Source organism: Netta rufina, assembly GCF_964035555.1.
Source record: "Netta rufina genome assembly, chromosome: 8".
NCBI classification, from domain to species: Eukaryota; Metazoa; Chordata; class Aves; order Anseriformes; family Anatidae; genus Netta; species Netta rufina.
Genome location: NC_140131.1, coordinates 15108204 through 15134067, shown reverse-complemented (window position 1 = coordinate 15134067; position 25864 = coordinate 15108204). Strand labels below are relative to the sequence as shown.

General features: G+C 44.5%; 2 protein-coding genes across 2 annotated transcripts in view; one reads left to right on the top strand and one right to left on the bottom strand.

The window, feature by feature from the left end:
• The window catches only part of ZNHIT6 (zinc finger HIT-type containing 6), a 33158-nt gene extending 20252 nt beyond the window's left edge, over window positions 1-12906 (top strand). Inside the window, exons 9-10 of the mRNA XM_084291119.1 lie at window positions 7658-7782; window positions 12503-12906. Coding sequence (XP_084147245.1) covers window positions 7658-7782; window positions 12503-12588 — 211 coding nt within the window. The 3' untranslated portion in view covers window positions 12589-12906. The remainder of the gene's footprint in view (window positions 1-7657; window positions 7783-12502) is intronic.
• An 8611-nt stretch (window positions 12907-21517) lies between these two features.
• Window positions 21518-24018, bottom strand: CCN1 (cellular communication network factor 1). Its single transcript, XM_084290946.1, is given in 6 exon segments — window positions 21518-22444; window positions 22554-22756; window positions 22894-23241; window positions 23580-23810; window positions 23813-23863; window positions 23866-24018. Coding segments are annotated over 6 exon segments (1221 nt in total). The 5' UTR covers window positions 23954-24018; the 3' UTR covers window positions 21518-22144.
• Between the last annotated feature and the right edge of the window lie 1846 nt (window positions 24019-25864).

Genomic DNA, 25864 nt, shown 5'->3' with positions numbered 1-25864 from the left:
ACTTACAGAGGAAAAATGTGTGAGTAAGTAAAGAAGTGGAGGATAAGATAACAATAAAAGTGTTGGTGTTGGCTTCACCCGAGTGGTTTGCCCTGTCTAGTCATCTGGTGGTGATCTGCAGGCACCACAGGCAGGCTTAAAGACCTTCAGAGCCTTCATGCCTTCAAAGCAAGTAGGCAGACCCCAAATTGTGAAAGATGAGGAAAAGTGTACACCATAGCTTCTTTTCTGCATCATAACTAGGCTTATTAGCATGGGAGCAATGTGCCCAGCATATGTGCAAGCCGATTTTCTCACCTTTCTCTGAGCAAGTGTTCATCTAGGAATGGGTTTCCAGAACCACCTCTTCTGGGGGGAGAGAGGAACTTGTGCATATGGCCGTAACGTGTAACATATGTATGGTGTGGAAAAAGCCTTCACTGAAGTTTGAGCACTGTTCACCATGCACACCTAGGGCATACCTAAAGGCAAGGAGACAGGCCACAGAGCCCGAGGGACAACTGCAGACTGAAACCTCCTGTTGAATAAAACACCGCCCCTCAGCTAGGGGACGGACTTGCTGAAGGTGGGTTGTAGACTGGAGAAAACGTTCAAACCATTTGTCCTGATGCAGCCTAGCTTAAGTATCGTGCTGTGAGACATACTGAGGGTTTAATTCAGCTGTAGCTACCTGGGTTGCTCTTCAGTGTCTTCCAGAAGGGGAGAGAGGCAATGCCCTGGAGTACGTTCAGCTCTGCCTTGGAAGGAAGAGGCACGGTGGGGCTCTGACTTGAAGCCAGACGAGTTTCTCAGGTTTGGGGACCAGGCAGCACAGAGAGGCTGGATTAAAACGCTTCTAGAAGCAAAGATACAAACTTGTTTGTGTTTGAGAGCAAAGTGACAGACTGAACTTGGAAGCCACAGCGCTGTGAAAAATGGCAACTCAGCCCTCGGTGTTTTCACAGAGGCGGAGGAAAGGGGAACCTCTTTGTGCTCCAGTGGGAAAGGCGAGATCCTGTTATTTCCTTGTGATGCTGCCAAAGGGGAATCCCTCTGTTTTTTCGCTTTCCTGACGGAAATGAGCAAGGACTGATTGTTTCGACCCCGCCAAAGAGGGAATTGACCTTCCTGCTTGTTTGCCAAGAAAATAATTTGTTTTCTTTATTTCATAGCTTTTCCTTTTCATTGTAAAGCGGTAGTAACCCCTTAATGGAAGGTTTGTTGTGCTGTGGTTTCCATGCAAATAAGTGTAAGTTTGTGGATACATTTCCAAAACTTAGTGCAGAGGGTTAGAGGTGTTCAGGCTGTCTTCATGGGAGCTAAATCGGAAAACTTAGAATTTGATATCGAGGGATCCCAAATTACAGAAGTATCAACTATGGTTTCTGAAGTAGCAGTTCATTAGACTAGCTCAAATGTAATAAGAAACTTATTGCCAGCATACAAAGGGTAATTTCTCATCAGCTTTATATTTCTGTTAATTTTGTCAGTGCACTGCTGACTTGCATTAAGTTGTCTAAGAGATTTGACCTCTTAGTTTTCTGAAATTGCTATATCAGAATTTTTCATGTCCTTTGTTACTCCTTTGTAACACCTGCCCCACACCTCTAAGACTCCTTGCAGTAATGTTTCATGGGGCAGTGTAACAGAAGGACTGTAAAGCAGACCTCTGACATTTACTTTTCCTCCATGAACATGCCAGTATTTTGTTTATGGCACTAGTTACAGAACTCAACTTCCCTGGATTTTTGGGGAACCACCCACAGCTTTTGCTTGTACTTGAGATGCCACTAATATCTTTGCAGGTTTTGAAACTTCAGGAATTCGTCTTCAGTATTAAACCCACTCTCTTTCTAATAACTTTTCCCTTGTGCAATTTCATTTTCCCTTTAGCCTTCTGGCTATCATTAACTCATTAGGCTGGTTTGCTTCTTTATCTTGGGCATGTAGCAGCAGCATACGATCGTAGAGTACCCTTTTACAATGTATCTGCACTGCACAACTTAGATTTGTAAACCTTAAGCTCTTATTAGTCTGTGAAGCTCCATGGCAAATTTTTGTACATATGAAGGACTGCTTGTGGTGATGCACTTGAACCATAGTATCTTTACTTGTTGCTGGATTTTATTATTTCTTTTCATTACGTCTTAGGAGATGGGGAAAATATTTGCTTTCTTGAAATTCAGTATCCCTATTTCTGTATTCTTTGAACCAAATTCTTCTGAATCCAAGAAAATGACATTAGTCAGCTTCATATTTTCCTCCTGTTTGTTTTGTTGTATTTTCTCCAATAACTAAAAGATTCATTATGGTTTGTACTTGAGTTAATCTTTAGATTGTTGTTTTGCATCGTGAGTCCTTTTACCACATCTCGCCTAATGCTCTGTCCACTCAGTTGTTGCAACAGATGCCTTATCTGCGTTGTTTGCCATGAATTGATATTTTTTTCCATGGTTGTCATTAAAGAACTTTCACTGTGTTGTTTTTTTTTTGTTGTTGTTTTTTTTTCCTTCATGCAATTGCCTCATTCTCAAGAGGTTTAGACAAGGACAGCCTTTGTGCTTCTGCAGTAACATACTTGTACTCTTACGTTGCTTATCTCTTCTTTCCATAAACTGCTTTGTATATTGGCTAGGGTGAAAGTGAACAAACCAATGAATCTTTCTGGACAGCTACTATTGTGCCTTTTAATTTAGGTGACAGTTAGTGTCCCTGTTATTGCTTGTCTTAAAAGGGTCTTTGTGTGAAGATGGTCTGGGGTAGAGATACGACAAGGAAAAGGAGCAGTGTCGTGGTCTCCTCATTACTCTGAAGTGGCTTTATGCATTTGAAGTGTGTAGGTATAGTGAGGAGGTGGTGATGCAGTCTGAGATGCCTTCTTGGTGTGCTGGCAACGTGTCTTCCTCTGCTTTGTTAATTGTATCCTAATGGGACTGGTGGGCCAAATGCTGAAAATAGGTTGCTTGTCCTAATTTTCCTTTTTTTTTTCAGAAAAAACAAAAAAGAAAAATGACTGTATAGTGATGGAACTGTTGCTGAAAATGTGAAAATGACTTTGATTCAAAAAGAAATTGGTCAGGCATCTGTTCTGCATTGGTGTAGGTTAAGCTGTGCAGGTTTCAACAGTAGGGAGTGTTTTGACAGGTCAGTGAGTGTTTGTCAAGGCAGGCTGTGGACGTCCTGCACTGGGAGAGAAACCATAAAGCAAAAGTGGAAGGAGGAGCCTCAGAAGTTTTAAAATATCTGTGTAAACTGTATTATAATTTTTGTATTAGAATATTAACTTAAACTTGGTTGGTCCCTCCTGTCTCTAAGAGTGGTCAAGCAAAGTAGAGACTTCCATGTTCTTCAGCTGCTGTTATTAATTACGTTACAAAGGAAGAGTTACGGCAAGTAATTTCCTTTATTGTTTTCTTTTTTTTTCAAGGACACTGCCTTTTTGTTTACTGTGTTTCTGTAGTTCTTTTTCACACATAAGGACTAACAAAATTCACCATGTTCCAGATTTTTATGGTCAAAATTCTGGTGAGAAAGTTAAATTTTAAAAGTCTGCGTTGTTTTGGTACATTGTGTTTACTTTCTGCCATATAAGCCTCCTTTCATATCTATTCAAGACTGCATTTCACTACTTCCATGTTCACCAAATCATAACCACACGACGAGGTTATTCACCACTTAGGAATGGAAGTCCATCTGTTAGTTATTATCTTTGCTATGCTACAGCCCTTCACAAGGAGTGCTTGGGAGAGCCTTTAAATGCTGTACCCAGTCTTTGCTCTCTTCTGGGGAAACGCGGATAGCTGGAAAATGCTGCCTGCCTTACTTTGGGGTGTGGGGGAGAAATCCTTCTTTCCATAACTTAATAGAAGTTTGAGTGTGGATTTTAAGATTAGGCCCGAAATAGATACCATGATTTATTGTATCTGAGTTATGCCAACTGAATACCTAGATGTTTCCACTGAGTTCTAGGAAGAAAAAATGTCTTTGTTTCAAATATGAGTAAAAGCTTTAATTTATATCTCTCACAGGAAAACTATGAACATCATTACACAAGCATGCATCTTACTAATATTTGCAATTTTAGATTGGGAAAACTTTTTTGCTCTTTTCTTCCAGTAGCTAGAAGACTAAATGAGAGAAGTAACATGGTTACAACTTATCTTTAATTCCAGGTTGCAGATTTTTCTTTATTATTAAAATCAAAGTTCCTGTTGATGACATTCAGGAAAACCTGATCAGCAGGGAATTTCCTGCTGTCTGAAGCTGTGGAGACGAGTTACACCACTGCGATGACAGCCGTAGGCTCCATCTGAGGGAGGTTGCTGTGATGCAGTGACCTAATGGAGCATTCCTGTGGGGGGGAGACAGATTAGGAGGCCGAATTGTTGAATTCCTGGAAGGTAGCAGAATAACTATAGATAGTGAAACTGGCCTGTGCAGATACTCACAGATGATATCAGAAGTGCAGAGCCATGTGAATTTCAGCATTTGGGAAAGGTAACAAAGCAATTCATAGGGTAAATGTAAAAGATTATATGGGAACTGATGTGGGATTGCTGAATCTTGTTAAATTTTCTCAATTGTCTCAATTTTTGTAGGCTTTTAAACTGCCTGCTGGCAGGCAAATTCTGCTTAATTTTTGTCCTTTAAAAAGCAGTTATTGTTATTTCATCCCAGCTAAAACCAAAAGCTGTTGTCTGCCAAGATTGTCTCTTTGTGGTCCTTATAAATGGAATCTTCTTATTAAGAAGAAATCCAGGCCCATTTCTTGCTTCATGACATGGGCGTAAAGCCTTGCCTGGGGCAAGATAACAATCTGGAAAATGTATTAGGCGGCGGGTGTAGGATGAGGAGACTAAGGGAATGTATGGAAGGGGCAGTAAATAGAAGTAAATACCAGGGAGGAAGGAAGAGTCAGAGAGAAGAGTGCAATGAGAAGTCCTGCCGAGTTTAGGAACTGGAAAGCTGAATGAGGCAAGGAGGGAAAACAGCGTGCGTTCAGTACCAGAACAGGATAGCTTCCCTGCAGCGGGATGCTTAACCACAACTTAAAAAAGAAAAACTCCATGCATTACTTTGTGTCGTACCAAATGTGCACTTCAGGGTTGTGATGAACACCAAGGTTTGAACTTGTACTACATGCTGGAGGAAGGGCATGAAAAAAGGTGCTGTAGGTTCTTGCTGAGCAGGCTAGGCGATGCTAGTGATACAGGACTAGCAGGTAAAATGATGATAAAGGAGTATCTGCGCCAAGCTCTCATCACACCATCCCTGACCATGGTGAAACCACTTCCCTACAGCTCCTCGTGGTGCTGAGCAGTCACAGGACTTGTAAGAAGACATTCCATTTCTTTAGGATTCATGCTTTTTGGTTGTTCTTCAAACGGGTCTAGTAAAAACTGAAACTGGGGTGAATTTGGATTTCTAGAAATGCTGTACAGGGCGGTTATCTTTGGCCAGAGGCCTGTGGTGCTCTCCCCACTGGTGTACAGCTGTGTTCTACTGCTGGGGTACAAAAAGGAAGGTTTTTCTCATGATGAAGTCCTTTAGAGAGAACCTGAAGTCAGCCTTGCTCTTTGAGCCATCCTGTATTTGAAAGTGAATGACAAGTATTAGTTTTCTTTTCAGGTCTTTAAACATGCACAGTTGAGGAAGAGATTGACAGGTGGATTAGCAGAAAACATCAACTTGTATATTGAGTAAGGAGTGTGGTAGACTGAGGTCTTCTGGATAGAATAGACACTAACAGCACTAAAGTTTGAAAAAGAGAGGCATTAAGCTCCTTTGCTATATTTTCCCTGAAGTTTACAGACCAGATTATGAACTAAACTTTGGGATTTTTTCTCTGTCATTGTCAAACAGTACCATTTACTAAACACAGAAAAAAAGATAAAGCTTTGACTGTAGTGATCTAATGCTTCAGTAATTTACTATCATAAAATAGTTTTAAGTACAAATGTTTTATCTTATGCCAAGCTGGACGCTAGAGATGTTTTGTCTAAAACATGAGATAATGGAAAGTGTATTGTGGCATGTGAATTAGTTTAGCCTCTTGGTGGTAAACGTTTGCTTAACCAGAAAAGAATGTGTTGAGGTCCTTGCCAAAGGAAAGGTATTGCCATGCTTTGCATTTAGAGTACTGTAAATAAAGCAGTAAATATGTTTCTATTCATGTGTTTTAATCCCCGAGTTATGAATGCATTCATTCAATGAGAAATGCAATATACTGTTATCCCTTCTAAAGGGTTTCAGAAAGAACAGATCATAATTACTTTGGGTTAAGAGAAACTTGAAACCAAATATTTTCATGATGATTGATGTCAAATACGAGAGAGAAATAGTTTTTGCTCAAACTAAGTTTCCCTTAAATCCCAAGAACTCAAATTCTGCTTTGCCTTCAATATTCTTCTTGTCTTCCGACTTCTCTGATGTACTGTTCCTAATCATACATTACTGAAAGTCATGAAGTGTACATTTCCTTCACCCCTCCAGGGTTGTTTTGTTGTTTTTTTTTGGCGAAAGAAAGTCCAAGTGCATAATATGTAACTGCTCAGAGAAGGTGAAGCAGCTGTGCGAAATACTCCCCCCATTGCCCACAGTGTATTTTGGTTTTGAACTTCCTTTGGCTTTAGCTGATACAGTAGCTTAGTGGTGATTTTATAATCCTGATTACAGAAAGAATTGCATAACTCAGATTGCAGTGTAATACTATCAGAGCATTTGTTGGATGCTGCGGTTGTATCAAGTGAAAGCAGCAGAGTTTCTCTTGTAGAGGGCTTTGAAACACCCTTCTGTTCCCCAAAATCCCACGTGCAGGCTTCTGATGAGAGAGCTGGGAGAGGACATTACAGTTTTAGGATATCATTGCAGGTTAGGAGAAGATGCTCAGTTTACTTTGTATTTGTATAACATATGGCTGTGTAACCGGCCTCAGCCTGCGGGGTGAAGGGGAGGGAGCCCTTCCATGGGAAGGGGCATCGAGCCACCTGCCTCCTGCAACACACACAGGTGCACCCTTAGCTGTAGGGAGTTTCTTGGAGTTGGTGCTGTAAGCAGAGCTTTGCTCGGCCATAAACAGGGATGTTGTACCACCTTCTAGAAATGATTGCTTATTGTTGTATGTTCTGGGTATCCAAGCCCTACAAAAATGGAGCTCTAAGCGCTTCCAACGTGCATTACTTAAGTGACAACTCATATGAAAACATGATAAGGTGCACTACTAGGCATGTAAATTAAATCTGTAGTATTACAGGTCATAAGCATGAAAAATAACAAATGTATACATTTACTATGCACATACTGAGAGTGATTGGAAAAAACAAGCAGGACGTTGTCTTATTTTCAGCTTAGAATCTGATTTTGGTAAATATATCCATTTTGATATCCATATGTCCATTTCTGATTTTGTTAAAAATATTAATTAAAAGGTCTGAAAACATTTTGGCCTGTAATGAAACTAATTCCATTCTCGTCTTGTTCTTAAGCTTAGATGTTAGGAGGGTTTAAAAAGATGTAGTTGGATAATAAGGCCAGATACGTAATTTGAATCATAAGAGAGTTCTTCTAAACATTATATCATCTGAAAATCCTGTGAACTGCAAGAAGCTGTTTTTAGAAACTGTACATTGTGTCCTCAGTAGTTTTAAAACCCAAAATAAACTTTCCTGTTATTTTTAAGGTACAATGAATTGGATGCCAGTAGAAGCCTCCTAGAAAATTTGAAAAACAAAGTAATAATTGAGTACCCAACGTTATTTGTTGTCTTAAAAAAATTGAAGAAGGACATGGTGGTTCTTGGCCAAGGTAAGCATATATTTATTTCCTGTTATTCTATACTTAGATATTTTAGTTGAATAAACAATAATTAAGGATACACCCATTGTTGATGCCAGGAATGCACAGTATGTCTTATATTTCTCTCAGACTCTAAAAGATTTATATCAAACTGTTATGAACGTTGTCTTAAATCTTCTGGTTGATGTTAACTTTAGTGTTACTGTATGTATTTCTCCTAACATTGTTTACTGGTACTTCTACTGTTTTTGTATAGTTTTAGCCACGAAGGTAAAACAATTCCTCAGATTTGTGCTAAAGTTTGTACAGAGCAGTTGGACAGAGTTGCTTGTTTCTAAAAAATCAAGCTGTCAGAGGGAGATTAGTTGTAAGTAAGCCTGCTACAGAAAAGGGAATCTTTGTCCATGATTTCCCAGCATAATTCCTAAAATTGGTCAAATAATTCTGAATTAGATGGTGGTTATTAGAAATTGTAATGGCAAAGAAGCTTTTTGGGTGGGTTAAAAGCATTGTTGTCTTTTTGGAAAGTACCATCTTACTCCCTAATACAAAGGCTTCACTTTCTGTATTTCTGCATTTCCATATAAAAGCTTTGCTTTCTGCAGCTGCTGATAGAGGGAGCCAGTTCCTTGTCCCTTAGTCCCCAGCTAGTAACTAGAGTTGTCAAAGAACATACTTTTCAGTGATGGGCCCGCCTGTTATTTTTACAGGTTTCTGAGGAAAAGCTTTGAAATAGGTTTGCTGTGGCTATTTCATTGCAGCAACCTAATCATGGCTCTGTATGTATATAATTAAACTGAGTAAATCTGAGACTAAAAATATCATACCAGTGATAGCAAATCTCCCTGGGTCTCTGATGTTCTGGCTGGATTTCACTAAGTGATCCGCTGGAGCAATCTGCTCTCAAGGAGCCGTATGCGGACGTTTCTTGTGCTGTATATTGCAGGAGAGGGGACACCATGCCAGGAGATAAGATCGTAGTCTTGTCTGAGCAACTGCATCTCCTGATGTTTGCCCTGGGAGTACTTGCAGATGTGCTACAGGACGAAGATATGAGATACCTTTAGTTTGTCCATTGTTTCTTGATCAGCGTCCCTTGGCTTCAGTAGTCAGCCCTGCCCCAATGATTTGGATGTCAGGAGGGAATTAGGACTGATTGACTCAAACTCCATCTGAGTAGCGTGGTTGTCATTACCGCCTCCTGAGCTGGCAGGGAGGCTGTCCTTCTAAGGGGGTAGTTACAGATCCGTTGACTGAACAACCGTATTTTGAGGTCATGCTGCTGCACATACAGGCTGGCCCTGTAGGACCACAGGGCAGAGGGGCGAAGGGAAGGGAGCTGAGAGCAACTGGAAGTGCTGATAGCTGGTACAGGGACACAAGCGTGTGTCCTCAAGACAGTGACCTTCCTCTACTGCAGGCATCATTCGGTTAGCTGTCATCCCTGGAGCTGGTATTCGGGGAACACTGGCAGCTATTGCAGCTTTGGGGAACCATTACATTTTCTTTATCTTTGGTAATTGTTTCTTTAGATTCCATAAAAATCAGGTTCATAGCTCTTTGTTGTGGTGTCTTGTTTGTGACAGGAAGATTTTATAGCTAATGGCAAAAATAGGATGTAACGAGATCAAAGAGAAATTGCCATACAGCATCTCTTCACACTTAAAGGGAGGTTGGAGGTAAGAGGGGTGAAGACAGTTTATAATCAGGTGATCTTTTTAAGATTCATATGCAGCCATCTTCAACAAATTGTCTGGAAGCAAACTGAAGACAGAGTAACTGAAATAAAACATGTATAGTTACGTATATAAGAGCTGCACAGTCTTCATACCGTGCTTGTCTAAATATTCCCAATACGTTAAAATGCAAAGTAGGGATACTTGTATAATGCAGGGGATTAATGTCTCTTCATTTGGATACGTGTAAGTTTCGATTTGGCCATAGCTCATCATATCCAAAATACTCTTCAGTGCCAATTCACTTCATTTGCATAAGAGTAGGAGCGTTCATTTACATTCTTGTGAAGGGGGTGAAGTACGTTGTTCACATTGAAGTAGCATGGTCCTTTCCTCCCTTACTTAATACTTGCTGTAAGAGAATTTTGGAAAGTAAATAAAAAGCCAACTATTTCAATAGGTTTATATACTGAAAAGGAAAAAAAAAAAAAAAAAAGCCTTCTCAGTCTTTCCAATCTTTTTTTTTTTCTTTCCTTTTATTACATTTTTTGTCTTTTTTTCTCCCTAAAGCTTTAGGGTTTGAATTGTGAAGGATATTACTTTACTAACAGGCCAACAAAAATTGCACATCTGAAAGTTGACTTCACAAAACCAATTATATTTCTGGTACTTTGGTTAAGTAATATATATCTATATATGTAATATATAGATATTATATAAAGATATATAATGATAATAGGTACTCCTAAATGAATAGGAAAAGAATGAATCGTGACCTGCAAAATATTGCAAATTGTATGTTTTTATAAAGTCTTTATTGTAGGAATATTAAAGATGTTGAGTGTGTATTTGTATGCTTTCCCACTTCCCATTTGTGTTTCTTTTATGTATGGAAGCCAAGCACTGAACATTTTCATTGCTCTCTCTTGACTGCGCATTTAGGCATTTAGCATAGACTGGGCTTTGCAAACAAGCATATTATTTTCTGGAGTTGAATTCGCCAAGTTTCCAGTCCTCCAGATTGTTTCAGGAAAAGCATGCTCAGAACTTAAAAATGGGAGGGCCTTTCAGTGCTGTTACTCCACTTGAAGACAAAAAAACACTTTTGTAGAAGTGTGTCACAGTCATCAAACTCTTCTCTTGCGTGCTGTAAAGAGCCTTACAGAAAAAAAGGAGAAACAAACAACACTTAGCTTGCTTTACCAGTTACGTTCACAGATAACTGCTAAGAGTGGAAGTCATGGGTTCACCTCCAGCATGGCCAGGGAGAAGTACACTCTAACAGGAGAGAGCTAGCCTGCTCATCTCCCCAGAAGCCACCTTACTGCTGCAGCATTTGGCATGTTCCTTGCAGTCCCGCTTCTTCACCGAGTACGTCACCCTCACCCCCACAATGAGCTATTACTCTGAAAGACTAGGGAAGAGCTAGAGCTGGACACCTGCTAAGGGAGGCTGCTAGAAGTTAGTGAGGGAAAAACCCATTTTTCCTGTCTTCATTCTCAGAAATGGCTGAACTATTTTGGCTGAAACTTCCAAAAAATATTCCAGTGAAGGAAGGTAACCAGCACTGAACAATTTAGACCAGGAGTTTAATTTTACATTATCAGTAAACTGCGGACAGCTTTATGGTGAGAGGGACTGGACAATCTTAATTTATAGGCAATGCCATTATGACTGTAAAAGCATGTTCTTTTTGAGTGAAGACAATCTCTAATATCTGTCAAACAAAACTTAACGAACTAAACTAGAGCTAACATTGGTCTGCTGACCTTCATGGTGAGTCAGGAGATGGCCACATTCTTTTATGGGATGTTTTGATGCTTGACTTGCTTATAGCAAAAAATACAGGTGTGCCGATTCCAGCAGGCAGGGTCAGTCATGGCTGAAGATAGGAGGGGATTACAGAAGTTTTCACAAGACTTAGAGGCAAAAACAATCCTTACTTTGTGCATTACTCGGTACATATCTGGCATATAAATGTTCATTGATTATACACTAGATTTAATATAGACAAAATGTGACCTCTGATGTTTCTGGGTGAAATCCTTCTATTTTCTTGAACAAATTCCATTGAAACTGTACAGGTGCACACTGTGTCCTATGTACTACCCGTGCTTGCCAGATGTAGAACTGAGCTTGACAGGACAGTAGCAATGCTTCACCAGCTCCCTTCTGGTAGTGTTTCTTTAATTGAGCATCTGACACTAAATGCTCAAAATCTCCTTTAACTTTGTGGTCAGATCAAACACTGAAAATATCAATGAGAGCAGTGTGCGAGTCATGTGCCTACTTTGCTATGGTTTATTTTTGTGCTGCTCAAGTGCCACCGACCAGCGGCATTTGGTGACCTCACCACGAGGTGACAGGGGTCGATGCTCGTTAAGGAAGGAGTCTCAGGATGTATGGCTGAAGACCGGTTTGGGAAATGAGTGCTTCATGATGTGATCTCAACAGAATGCAGCAGCCTGTCCTAAAGCACACGTTACTGTGAAGCTTTAGCCTCCTCAGCCTTAGCTCATGGATTCATGCAGCTTGACACCATCTTTGGGATGCGGGAATATGTGGAAGGAGCACATATGTGCCGCATCTTAATTTTCTGTTCAGAATTTCTCAATAGCTCCCCATCTTAACAGAAATGCTAACAGTGCTGCTAATGACCTATAATTCACTGCAGTTGTAATACACATATGTAGCAACCCAGAAAACAGCATTTAAAACAAACCAGGACAACAATTTGAAATTCTTAGTGGATGAAGAGGAAGAGCCTTGTATGGAATAAACATTCTGCTTACCTACCTGACCGAGAGACCAAGATTTTTTAAAAATTAAGAGATCCTAAACATTGTCTTGCTTTCTCCTTCAGCAACAAAGTACTTCGCAGGGCCGTATCCTACATTTTGAGACTTGTTAGGAAATAACTGTCCTCAAGGAAACTCTGATGAAAAGGAAAAGAAGATTCAAAACACTGCTTCTGTTTGAGCAAGCTGGAAAAGGGGGAAACGGCATTGCTGAGACTAACTGCTTGTTGTTTTGTTTGTGTCCTTCACCCTCAGATGCCAGCGAATCTGCAGAGGACTCGGACAGTGAAAGTTCGTCCCTTTCATCTGAGGAAGAAGGGGAAATTCGGGAGAGTTCATGACAGTTCTTTGTGAGAAGAGGGTGGGATGAGCATTTTATATATTTTTTTTTTAAATTTAATTAAATCTTTTTAATACAACAGATTTCTCTGGGGTTTGATTTGGCTTGCTTCACTAAAGGCAGCACTTCCAAGCTGCCTCCCTAACTTTGTATTTAGTAGTGCATGTTTAGGTATGTAAATAAAGAGGTGGGCAACTAATGGTTCAAGAGAAATCTGGTATTATTGCATAGCACCCTTTTATCCATGTATCTTCACTAAACAGAGTAACCCAGATTTAAAGTTTCCAAGTTCATTTCAACAATATATTTTTTCCTTTTATCCTAGTATCTCAACGTCTGATTTGTCTGACCATAAATATCTTATTCCGTATTTGCATTCATCAATGGATATGTGCCATTATGCTTCAACTTACTGAAAAAAATCTGGTGTTTCATCAGATCAGTTTTCTTTTAGGTTAGTTCTTTGTCATGTTGAGCTGCTGCACATGATCTTACTTTACTTTTTGGTTTTAATTTTCTTAAAGTTTTCTGACTTTAATTTTTGGTGGCATTTTGGATGTCCAGTGCAGTATCTTTTTCTTGTTTGGTTGTATCTTGCTTAGTATATCAAGAAAGGACCAAGCTGAGCCATGTTTTATGCATGGCATGTTAATCTTCTACCCTCATCTTCTAAATTAGCATTGGTTTAAAAAATAAATAGAAATAGATGCATGGAGTGTCACTAGTGCTAACATATTGATCTTCTAAACAGTGCTGATGTTGTGCATCTAGTAATCCTGTGTTACTGCTTTACCTACTGAAGCCAGATACTGCAAATGTTTACTGGCATATCAGCTGAATTTACCTACTTAAAAGCAAATAAAGACAAAACAGAAAACTCCTGTACTGTATCAGCTACCAGTGACAGCAATCTGTTGCTAACTGCCAATAGAGGACTCCACGATCCCCAACACTTGTGGAGGTGTCTGGTTCGAGCCCCCCATGCCTGTGGGGCTGGCTGGAGGAATCGGAGGGCACGGCTGTGAGTGGCAGATGGGTGGGTGGGTGAGCCCCTCGGAGCCCTCACGAGTCTCAGGAGTCAGCCCAGGCATCTGGGATTAGTTTGTGGCGGGGGCTATGGTTCACCTAAGGTCTAGCTGCAAGTCAGTGTTTGTAAAATCCTAAGCATGTGGTTACTCAGCTCAGTAAACCGCTCCGCCAGCTCCTTGTTGCCCTGCTCTGTCTGCTGCTGGAGATTATCACCTTCATGACCAAAGCTGGCGGCACGGGATGCACGCCGGTCAGCCACTTGAGTGCAGAGCTTGGTGTTTTGACCGCAAACTCCCGTGAAGGTGGTTTGTCGGTCACAAGTGCTCTTCCTGCCAGGGCTGACATGATAGAAAGATAGCACAAAGCAGTGAAGTTGCCTGTTGAGGTCACACAAGGCTGTGACAGCAGTGAAGGGCTCAGGCTTTCAGGCGCTCAATCCAGACTCCAGGGCGCCAGCTTGTCCGTTCCTGGCCAGCCATACTGCTTGGAGAGGATTGCTGAGATGTTCAAGGTTGTAGAAGTTATTTTTTCACGCTTTTGCAAACAAATTATCATTAATAAATTGTTTGCAGCAACATCCAACCAACGAAGTTTGGAAAGAGCATCAGACCTTGGTAGTGACATGCTGCTTCTCCTCACGGTGATTTTGTATGCCTTCTCCTTCATCTGTTTTGCAATCTGTAATAAAACAGGGAAATCTTTGTACTTGCCTGTCAGTAGCCACCTGTGCTCTATTTTCTTTTTTAATCATTGTTAGTTTTCTGCCCACCTCTCATTGCAATGTTTGTTTTCTTAACCCTCTTTAAAGGACCACAGTTCCTAGCTGTAGGTGTTGCTTTCATATTTTTTCAGTTCAGTGACAGTGAATAAGCTTTTCCTAATCAGTGATTACTGCATGCTCACTTGGTAGTCGCAAATTACTTTAAACCAGCATTGAACCCATTCATATTAACACCCATAGAAGAGCAGAACAGCAAAACTGCCACAGTTCATTTGCTAAGAACTGTTTCATCTGGAGTAAAAGCGTGGTAGTTCTGCCCGGAGTCAGAGCGTGCAGTGGAGATGAGAGTGCCGCAGATACTAACGCTGCTCTGCGTGTGCGTGAGGTTGTGCTGCAGCTGAGGAACATGCATTTGTAATCAAAGGGATTTGAATTACTTTCCTGCTCTCTTGGAGGCTTTCATTAATTGACTGAGTGTTTCCCTGCATTGTGTTTTCTTGTAGAAATCTAATTTAAGCTCTTGTGGGAGTCAAAACCACAACCCTGGTTTGTTTTTAAATGAAGATGCTGTTAAATCTATCCTCTAGATGTAAATCTTCTCCTACCTTAAAGAAGGTTCTGAAAATTTGTAAAGGTTGTTCCTGTAGTTGTTACCAGAAAGGAGATTTACCAAACAAAGCTGTGAGCCATCATTCAGATCTCAGACAAATTGAGAGTGAAAGGCCTTGTTACTAGGTGTGTTTCCCATTCATTCCCAGGTTGCTGTCTAGTGAGTTTTATTTAGTGTTGTAACAGTCACCCTGGTCTGAGTGGTGGCAATTCATCAAAAGCAAGCCAAGGTGGAATTCAAATATTTAACTTAGCAAAACTTGTTGAATAATTTGTATATAAAAATGAATCGAAGTGATGGTCTTGGGCTAACAGCACTGTCTCACTGATGGTAGCTGGCTAGTGCAGGTCCTGCAGCAGTCATAACTGGTAACAATACTGAGGTTAGGGATCTAATCACAGCTGATGCAGTCTTTGGCTGTTAGTACTTTCACAGGTGGTTAGGAGAAGTTCTTAATTCCTCTGAGTGATTTAACCCAGAATGAGCATCTCATATCGTAAACTGAGGAAAGAAAATACACCTTAAAAAGCCATATTTTTAAAATTCCGGTCAAGCACATGAAACTTAAGACACGGGGCTGAGGATGCCTGGAAGACTTCAGTTGAGTCCATTCTGAAAACATCCTCTCATAATCGCATTGTACTGGCATCCCAGTACAGGCCGCTGACTTGATTCAGCGCAGATGATGCCTGTGAATGAGAAACCCGTGCTGTTGTTTTAATCTTCATCCTTCAGCACCAGCTTGCGCTGAGTGCTTGATTCTATGCCTACTATGCTTACTCATTTGTTTTCCTCTATAAACGAGTTGTCAGAGAAGGAACAAGCCCTGTGTGCAGCGTTGTTACAGCACTTTTAATGTTTAGACTGTTCAGGTTTCAAACCCTGAACTCTAACAGCGTGCTTGAACTGAAGGACCAGCAGCTTACAAAGCAAAGAGTAAAGGCTCTTGTACTGAATGAACGTGCTAGTAAAAAAAAAAAAAAAAGTAATGAAGTCATCCTTTTCACAAACTAAGGGACAAAAATAGAGCCTAGCTAAGAGCATAGCAATAGCTGAGAGCTGGGCTTGAGTCAGTCCTAGGAGAGAACTTGGTCTTTTCCTTTTTTGTACAGCTTCCTGGGGGGATGAGGCACAAGCTAGGGAACTTTCATGGGTAAACAACTGCCTGTCAGTATGACAGCAAGGTTTTGAATGAACACATCTGAATGCTAGGCTTTACCGTATTTATTCCACTTTAGGGATTGTTGATTTGTAGAGGAAAAGAGGATCATGCTGCAAAAAGAGTTGCTGCCCTAGCTCTTAGAGGCAGTCAGGACTAGCGAGCTAACCAAAAGTTGTTTCTTCAGTAAAGCAGGGTGGATTTACTTTGTGTTAGGAGTAAACCTGCTCACAGTGCAGATCACCCTTTCTAGACTAAAAAAGTGCAGAAATGTCCAGGCTTAGTGCTGATAGGAAGCCCAACCTCTGCACTGAGCACAAGGACAGCTGTGGTTCGGGCCCTGCCCTGCCAGCTAGGGCTGTGCTCTGTTGACATCTGTAGGAGCTGGGAATGCATCGCACCTTGTCAGAGCAGGCTCTCAGAGAGTAAATATACAGCTGTGATGATGTAACGTCAGGCCCTGCTTGGTCACAAACATCTCATTCTGCTTTCTCAAGTCCCACACACTTTTCCTGAAAACATTTATTCTTCCTCCCTCCAAAGAAAAAATATCTTGAATTTGTGTTTGTGTTGTTGCTATGACATTCAGTTAAACTGTATGCAGATGCAGGTTCTCTTAATGAGAGGGAGAAAAAAACACAACTGTGTACTTCAGCGGACAAAGATTACCCTGTGTTTGTATTAGGATGTTGCTATGGCAGTGCATATGGTTTTATTTGGTGGAAATTTGTGGTGAGATGGAAGGAAGTCACATGTATGTGGGACAAACAAGAAGTGGCAGCAAAACCAACTCCAAATAAATACTGAAACTGAAAGGGGAGTTGCAGATGACACGTGAAACCTGGAAAAGACAGGGATAGGTGTTTTGCTGCCTGTCTCTGTGAACTGACAACAGAAACGTGCTCATGCCGTGTCCTGCCGGTCTCAGCAACCCCTTGGACAGTGCCATAGCTGTAATGATGCTTTCACTGCCTGTGCTTCTTGCCCTCCTTGGCTCTGCATGCTGTGACATATTTTGTTGTTGTTGTTTTGGAAGCAAAATTCCACTGCCTTGGCCTGATCTTCCCACCACTAACTTCTGCAGCCTATCCTAACCTAGTGGGCTTTTTGGCAGGTAAATTAACAGAGTGATAAAGTGTGGAAATCCACTAGTGCTTTGCCTACCTTTGGAGCAAAGTAAAGTCTTTCTGGACTGGTTGCCTCCTGCTTGTGATAGAAACGGGATTTTTCTTTAACTGGCACAGAAGTCCTCATATTTGTCTCGTCCTTTTGCATTGGACTGCTTTTTGCATCAGTTGCATCAGTACAGCTGTTGGTGGGGTTGCGTGACAAATGAGAGCAAGTTAAAAATAACCTGCCTGAGAAACAGGGATAGAAGTGAGGGAGGAGAGCGAGTCCTGGTTTGGAGAACAAATTGCCACACTGCACTGGGAGCTGGCTGGTTCCAGCGTGATCCCAGCTTGCGGAGAAAGCAAAAGTGTTTTGAAAATCACATTGCCACTTTCTTCCTGGCATCCCATTTCAGCCACAAGGAGGAGGAAGAAATGACTGTGAAAGCTGCCTGTTGCTTCTGCTTTCAGCTGTGCTTGGGCATCCATGTTGGTTTTAATGGGATCGTTTCACTGCAGCACAAGTAAAACCTACTTTCTTATTTAAAGTCCTCATAAACAGCTTGCTGATTTTATAGCTGTGCTATCTTAATGTCTGATGATGTTAGATTTTACGAGCCAATTTAGATCTAACCCGTTTGGTATGAGATGCTCAAGAAGCTCAGTAGCTTTGGAGAATCAGCTGCTTTGAGTCTGCAAACCCACGGCTATCTTTTTGGCCTCCTGTGGGACAGGTGCTCTCAGAATGTGGCTGGCCTGCCCTGCTGACTTCTACTGGTGCGTATAGCAGAGTCTTGTCACTCCTCTTACTAAAACTCTGGCTGCATTCAGCACGAGGTTGTTAGTGCCTATATCCTAGCCAGATTTCCATCTGCGCAAACCTGTGCGCCCTACCTTTACAAGTCTTCCTTCTGTCCAGTAAACAAAAACCTTACAAAAGCTTGTGTAACATTTTGTCCTGGATGGCTGCTGCATTCCATCTGGTAAGTGGCTGCACTTCAGGACAGATAAAGTTGCTTATGTGAGCGGTGCCTTGGGGTCTTCCAGGATGTTTTCCAATATAAATTGTGTATGTAGACCTTTTTTTGGAGGGGGTGTGGGGAGGTCATAGTGCACTGGATGCCATCTGCTCAGTTTCTTGGTGTTTGGTCTCTACTGGATAACACAGATAGGTGCTCATTGTATGGCTTTGTTGGCTAGATCTGTATTTTCTGGATACCAAGTCTCACTGCAGTTCTGTGTAGTTCAGTCGTTTGTGACCTGAAGTGCATTTACAGGTACCTCCAAAGTGAGCTGTATTTGCTGCTTTCTCTGTGGCCCCTCGACGTTTCTATGTGCTGTTTTCTATGTGGGTGTGTTACATGGAGAAAACAAACGTGAAGGTGAAAACAGGGACATGCCTACATGAAAAACAGGCATGAGGCAGAGTTGGTAAAACCACAGACCCAGCATTGCCTCGTTGGGTGCTGGGTGCTGCACATGCAGAGATCAAACAGGAGACAAGCTGTGCAGGGCTTCCCAGCTGGAGCAGGGAGCTGAGCCTGCTAGCCAGAAGGTGCCCACTGGCGGCCCTGCAGCCCTGCTGGGGCTCCCTGGTAGCTTCTGTATAGCATACAGAGGTTCCTGGGGCACAGCCCTGCTAGAGTTAATTACTGGCTGGGCTGTCCCTGTGTGAGGAAGGTGTTGGTGCTCCCTCCTCATCAGCTTCCCTGCTCACTGATGGCCGTGTGAGCTGCTGCGTCCCACCGCAGGGGGTGGTGCAGTTACAGCAGCCCCTTTTCTGCATGCTCTTACTTTTGTTTTGTTTCTTGTGATGCAGCACTCAAGGAAGCGTAAACTGTGTCTTCACTGTGTTGCCTTCATGGGTAGGGAAGATTTTATGTGCACCCCTGATACCACAGTGGCTGCCTCCACCAGGCACTTGTAAATAACTGCGCCGAGTACAAGAGGCACTTCTTCCAGGCCTAAAGCTGTAGTTTGACAAGTGATCCTTTTGGCGGCAGCAGCAGCTGCAGCAAACTGCCCCGTGCCACGCTTCCCATCCCCGGGTAACCCCACCGCTGGCAGCCCCTTCGCTGCTTGTTGCAGGGTGCATGACAGACCGAGCACCTCAAACGCAGCGCTGCAGGCACGGGTGGGCAGCAGCAGCCCTGCTGTGCGAGGACTCATGAAGAAGGATGTTGGTATTTTAGTTTTCCACCCAGATATCAAATAGTTATGCTCATGTATCTTATCTGTGAGCCCTCCTGGTTGCACTTAAAGGAACCTGTGTTTTTATCATTGATATTTTCATGCATGGTATCTGGGGTTCTTTTTCTGCTAGAAGAACAGGGACATAAAAATTTCAAAGCAAGCACAAAGGCAATATGCAAGATGTGATGCTGACTCCTTGTACGGTATTGTGGGGGTTAGTAGTTTTGCCATGCAATTGTGAAATGCAGCAAGTGAGAAGAGAACAGCGTGGTTGATGCTCGGTTGGTGTGAAGTCCCAGCTCTGGAAGACTGGCAGTTCTTTCTCGTGAGGTTCGTTTCCCCTCTCTATGACAGAGTAATTTTATTTAGTATATTTTGCTCTTATGTTTGCATGTTCTGCCCCTGCAGTCCTTATGCTCCCTCCAGTACGTTTTCCCAGTGAACAAAGATTACAGACCCACCCCTCTACTTGATGAGATGTGGAAAGCCCAAAGTGCAGGCTCTAAAAGCTAGGACCTGTGTGGAACCACACTTGGGACAGAAGTTGGAAGGGCCGTTTTTGCTTTCAGACTTACTCTGTGGATATGTAGTTATACCTATGTGGAATTTTTAGGAGAGCTGAGTTAGGTTACTCTAAAGTGGGTTCATTCAGGTATAGTTGAAAGCGGAAGTGGCCAAGAACAAGCAGGCAGCTCCTCTGTGTCTGCGAACTGTGTGTTCTTACTCGCCGTGCGGTAACCCGACATGCAGACCCAGTGATTCCTTGTTGCGAGGTTGATGTAATGAAGTGTTCGGTGCTAGATGTAAGTCAAAACCAAACAAAAGCGCTTCACTGCGTTTTACACTTTTACTGTCAACAAATATTGTACAGACAAGTTTAGGTACAGCTACGACTGGTGGCCAGGTGGTAAATTCCAAAACAGCTCAAGTTTTGAATGCCTTCGGGGAGAGAACTTGACTGAGCAGAAGAGAGACAGCTGTAATTTTTAAGGCAAAGCATTAGGTGCCAGAGATGAGCTCCTGAGATATTTGGCCATCTATTCTATTGAAATATTTATGTCTAATCAAATGAAAAGTGAACTCTTAACCACTTGCATGTCAAACCACATGACGATGGATGACAGTGCTACCAGTCTAAAACCCCACCATTGGTCTCTGCCTTTTCTGAGAAGTGTTTTTCTCACTAAAGCCTACAGGAAGGCTTCTTGGCAGCGAACAAACTGGTGATGATGAGGAGAAAAAATTATGTTGCAGGTTTCCTTTCAGCCTTATCTGTAGTGCAGCTTTATACTAACCAGCATAGTACAAATGTTTCATGCAGCTTTCTCATCCTTCCTCTAGGTCATTTTTTTAATGTCATTTTCTTAACGCATGCCAGCTAGCCTTCTTAGGGCTCCCTGGGTTTGCTAAATGTCATCCACATCCCTAAAGTGCAGTTACATATTTGAAAAGTGGGAAGGGGCAGCAAGGAAGAGAAAAGATTGGCTGCTTTGCCTTTTACTCTATTGGAAAAGTACTTGAAATTCCTCACATTCTTCTGCTGTTAACAGTATGTTTACTTTTCATCACTGTGTTATTAGGATTAACAAAAGTCATTGCTTCAAGCTCATTTAATTTGAATTTAGTGAAAGCAAACTACCTCCTGCAGACTGTAGGAAACATTCTTCTTCCACAGAACTCTATTAATTTGCAAAAAGCAGCCACAAAAAAAAAATGTGAGACCTAACGACCACATCACTGTGCATATACTGCATTCTAATGAAGTGCCTTATGTTGCAAATTCCAGGACAGTTTGAATAATCTGACACTCTAATTAACATTTCAGTCTCTCCATCAAACATTGGCTTTCATTGCCAGGAACCTTGTTCTGCACATGCTTTCTAGAGCATGGGGGCAGATAGTATACACCACGCCAATATATCATTTACCCCAAGAATTAGACTCAGCTTACTGGAGTTCATGGCTGCATCTGCAGGAGAGCTTGCTTTAGTTTCCAGAGAATCTTGGTTCTTAGGATTCAGGGTATTCATAGAAAGGTTTTCCTTTGCTGCAGTTAACCCTGCTATAAAGTTAAAGCTGTTGCCTTTTCAAATGCTTTACTGAGAATAGTTAGGTAAATATTTCTTTATTAAATGATTAATTCCATAAATAAATTCTTTTAATTCATTGAATATAAAATTAAAATCATTTACAACTTATTCCAGTATTACAGGGTCTGGAAGGGGTTAAAAAAAAAAAAAAGAAAACAAAAAAGCTACAGTTTGATAAATAAAATACTCAGCTTTAAAACAACTGATTTCTGTTTGCCATTAAACTACAGTTGGTACATAATAGCTGCCTCTGTGAGCACCTCACAAGTGCCCACCTCAGGAAGGAATGTAACTTCCAACTTGGTTGGGAAAGGAGGGAGAAGAGAGAGGGAGGGGGAAAAAGCACGGTGTTAAATCAAACAGGATAGTAAGAAGGTTTTCATAACCAGAACAAAACACTTCTCAGATCACTTACAAACAGAAAACAGTATATAACATAAGGTGCTCCAAAAAGAAGCAGTGAAGTTGCTCCAGTACTATGAAGCTTTAAGTATGCTTAGATCTGTCACATTAGTGTCCAGTTGCACAGTGCACTCTTGTAACATCTCAATGTTGCCCTCCAACGGGCAAGGCACCACTTCCAAAGGTCCTTTCTCCATGGCTGGTTACTTCAGAACTCTGTTTAGTATCCCACCCCCACCACAGCTTAGTCCCTGAATTTGTGAATGTCATTGACCAGTCTGTAGTAGGGGTAAGCTTCGTTCGCATGCGGACAGTTGTAGTTGCATCGGCACGACTGGATCATCATGACACTCTTGGTGAAGGTTTCTCCATCATCGCAGCGGAACCTGATCTTGACAGTCCTGGTCTGCTGGGGCGTGCAGCACCTGCCATCCACGCAGGAGCCACAATACTTGGGGCGGTACTTCTTCACACTGGAACATCCTGCGTAAGTGAACTTCACTGGGGATGGGGACTTCTTAGTCTTGGTACACTTCTTTCCCTTCTGTAAAGAGAAGGCAATAATGTTATTAGTGGGAGATTATTGTGCAGCCTTACCCCTCTACCCAAACCAGTTTGGAAAGAAGAGGAGCACCAGAGGAGTCTGTATTTACCTTTAGGGAGGCATAGCTTGGCTGGCCACATGGCCTCACTTCGCATATCCTGGTCTCTTTGATGAGCTTGCAGTCAGGATTATCATTGGTAACCCTCGTGGAGATGCCAGTTCCACATGTCTTGGAGCACTGGGACCAGGAAGTTGTTTGCACAATGCATTTGGGATTCTCAAAAGCTCGACTTTGTGGCTCGGATCCAAACACTGGAAGAGAAAAAGGAGGGCTCAGACTTAAGTGCATCTTCTCACTGGGCTTCTTTCTTTCCCCTGGGGTCTAAAGACCCACATATCTTTCCTCCCCACCTTAACTGTCACTGTTACCCATGCTGGCTCATACTCACCAGGTAGCATCTTCAGGCCTCCTTTCACAATGGCAATTAGCTCGTTGTTCCTGGTCAGTTCACCTTCTGAAGCATCCAGACCAAACTCTTTGCTGAAGAAACCCTCCAGCTCATCCAGCGCATCTTTGCTCTCGTCACAGACCCACTCTTCGCAGCACTGCCCAGGGACTTTGACCAGCCTGGGGCTGGGGCAGCCCAGGTTAGGAAGGGAGAGTTCTTGCGGGCAGAGCGGGATGCAGCCCACAGCTCCATCTATGCACGTACACTGGTGTTTACAGTTCGGCTGGAAGCTCTCGCCGTTCTGGTAGATTTTGGAGTTGTATTCACAGGGTCTCCCTTCGGACTGTGCTGTAGAGAGCAATGAGAGAAAGGAGAGGGAGTCAGCGGTGGGAGTCGCTCCTTTAAATGCACGCGTTTGCTGCTCTGTGAAATTCAGTTCGCGGTAAAGCTCCCTACAACCCCCCGGAGACGCGGGGCCAGAACAATAACTTAGTCAGGAATCACTTTTCCTTATGTGCTTTTAGCGGAGCCCAGACATACTGAATCGCATTCCAGACTGCTGAAGTCATGTGCCTTTCTGCCAAGCTACCAACAACAAAGCATAACCATACAAGGACTCAAAATTACTAAACTCCGGCGCTCCGGGGAGCACCGCTCGGCCGGGGGAGGCGGCTGCCGGCCCTTACCTCTGCAGATGCCCTTGGTCGCGACGGGGCTGGCGCCGAAGTTGCACTCCAGCCCCTTGGTGTGGTCGCAGGGCTGCGTCCGGCTGCAGTCCTCGTTGAGCTGCTTGGCGCAGACCTTGCAGCAGCCGCAGCCGTCGGGCACCAGCCCCACGCCGGGGGCGCACTGCGGCAGGGCGGCCGGGCACTGGCAGACAGCGGGGCAGGGCGAGCCGAGAGCCTGCGGAGCGGAGACAGCGGCGGCCGGTCAGCGCCGGGGCTGCCGAGCCGCGAGCGGACAGCCGCGAGCCGAGCCGAGCCTCCCTCCCCGGACTTACCAGGCGGGCCAGGCACAGGAGGGCGGCCGCCAGAGCGGGGCGGGTACCCGCGGAGCCCATGTCGAGCGGCGGCGGTGTCGGGCACTGAGGGGAGGCTGCCGGCGGCGAGAAGCTGCGAGCGCAGAGCGGGGCCGGCGCGGTCTGAGGCGGCGGCGGGGCGCGGGCCGCCTTATATAGGGCGCGGGGCCGCCGCGTGCGCCGCGCCGCTGACGTCGCGCGTTCCGGGCCGCGGCCGCGGCCAGCGCTCGCGGCATCCCAGGAATGCGCCTGGCGCGCGCCGCGCGGCCGCCCCGCCCCGCCCCGCCTCTCTCGCCCCGCCCCGAGCCCGGCCGCCGGGGGCTCCCCGCGCCCGCGCGGCTCCGGCACCCCCGGCACCCCCACGGCCCCCCCCGGCCCCCCGCCCGCCGCCTCTGCCGGGCCGGGTCGGGCCGGGAGCCCGCTGCTCGGCCGTCCTTTCTCCCGGCCGCCCTGAGCGCTTCCAGCTGGGAGCGGGCACCAGACGTAACGATATCGCCTTATTTGGTAGAGCAGTAGCCCGCATTTTTCGCATTTTTGTGCTCTGTTATCCAGCCACAAAGCATTCTTGACAGCTTCGGAGGTTGTTAAATATAGCCCTCGCTTCTGTTCCCAGGGCAGGAAATTCTTTGGAATTCCTGTTTTTCACGCAATCTGTCCATCATGATTTAGGAGCGCCGTGCCGGAGGAGCCAACTGGCGCAGCGCTGCTGCTCCGCTGAGAGCAGCCCAGCGCCGTGTGCGACCCGGCGGCGGTGCAGCCACCCCATTCCTGGGATGCTTCCTGGCAAATGAGATTACTGTGCCTAACACAACTCGGGGGTGGGCTGGGGGGGGATTTTTTTTTTTCCTTACTTCTTCTTTTTTTTGATTGCCTTCAACGATGGAAGGTGGAGGAGCAGATGCAGAGGAGAGGAGAAACTTTGCAAAAAACCCTCGAGAGCCCAAAAACACAGAAGGGGAGGGGGAGGCAGAGCAGAGGGAGGGGATGCGGAGAGGAGGGGGACCCGGTTAACCTGCCCACATAGCGCTGCCAGGCACTGAGCCTCTGCCTGCTGCTCCCCGCGAGGGGCTCCAGCAGCACCCCAGCACCTCACTGCCGGCAGGGGTACGGCCAGGACGGCTTCACTGCGACGGACGGACGGTGCACATGGCTGGGTAAGTGCTGGGCAAGGGCTGCTCCCGGCGCTCAGCCCACCGAGGGGCTGGGGGCTGGCGTGCGCACACCCGTGCGCTTTGTTTTGCTTTGTATTTTAATACCAGCAGGAATAATAAGGCAGCCTTGTTGGACCTTGCCGGAGCCGCAGAAAAGGGGGCTCATTGTTGTCTTGGGAGCGCTACTCCTGGGCTTGGCTTTGGCCGGAGGAGTGCAGCGGGGGGACTTGGGCTGCCAGGGAGGCGCGGGCGACACAAGAGGGGTCCCGCACAGTGGGGCCCCTGTCCTCGGCTGCACCACACCCCCATGGTGGGCTCACACGGACACACACTGAGCTGCAGTGCCTCTCCTGCACACATCCTTTCTGAGCAGGGGGCTGGTGAGGCAGCCCTGGTGTCATCCTCACGCAGAAAACACCCAGTGCGGTGTCCCCTGTGCCCTGGCACCCCACCTGGCCTCCCACTGCCGGCCAGCCTCTCCCCACTGGGGAAGCCTCCACAGAGGTCCGAGCTGCCCCAACACACAGCGGCCAGGCTCGGGCCAGGAGCTGGCTGGCCCAGGCCAGGCCTTTGGAGCCCACCGCTGCCTGGGCAGCAAAAGGGCTGGTGCCCTGTGGTTGCTTTCCCCCACGGTTGAGTCTCATCATGTTTTTCTCTCCGGTTAGATCCCCGCTGTTATTTCGGGTGGTTTGGTGGTTCATGAAAGGTGGCAGGAGAAAAGCTTTGGGCCGGCTTTGCCCTCAGAGGGTGGCACTGGTTTTCTGTTTCCTTTGTACACCTCCAAACTTGACTGGAAAGGACG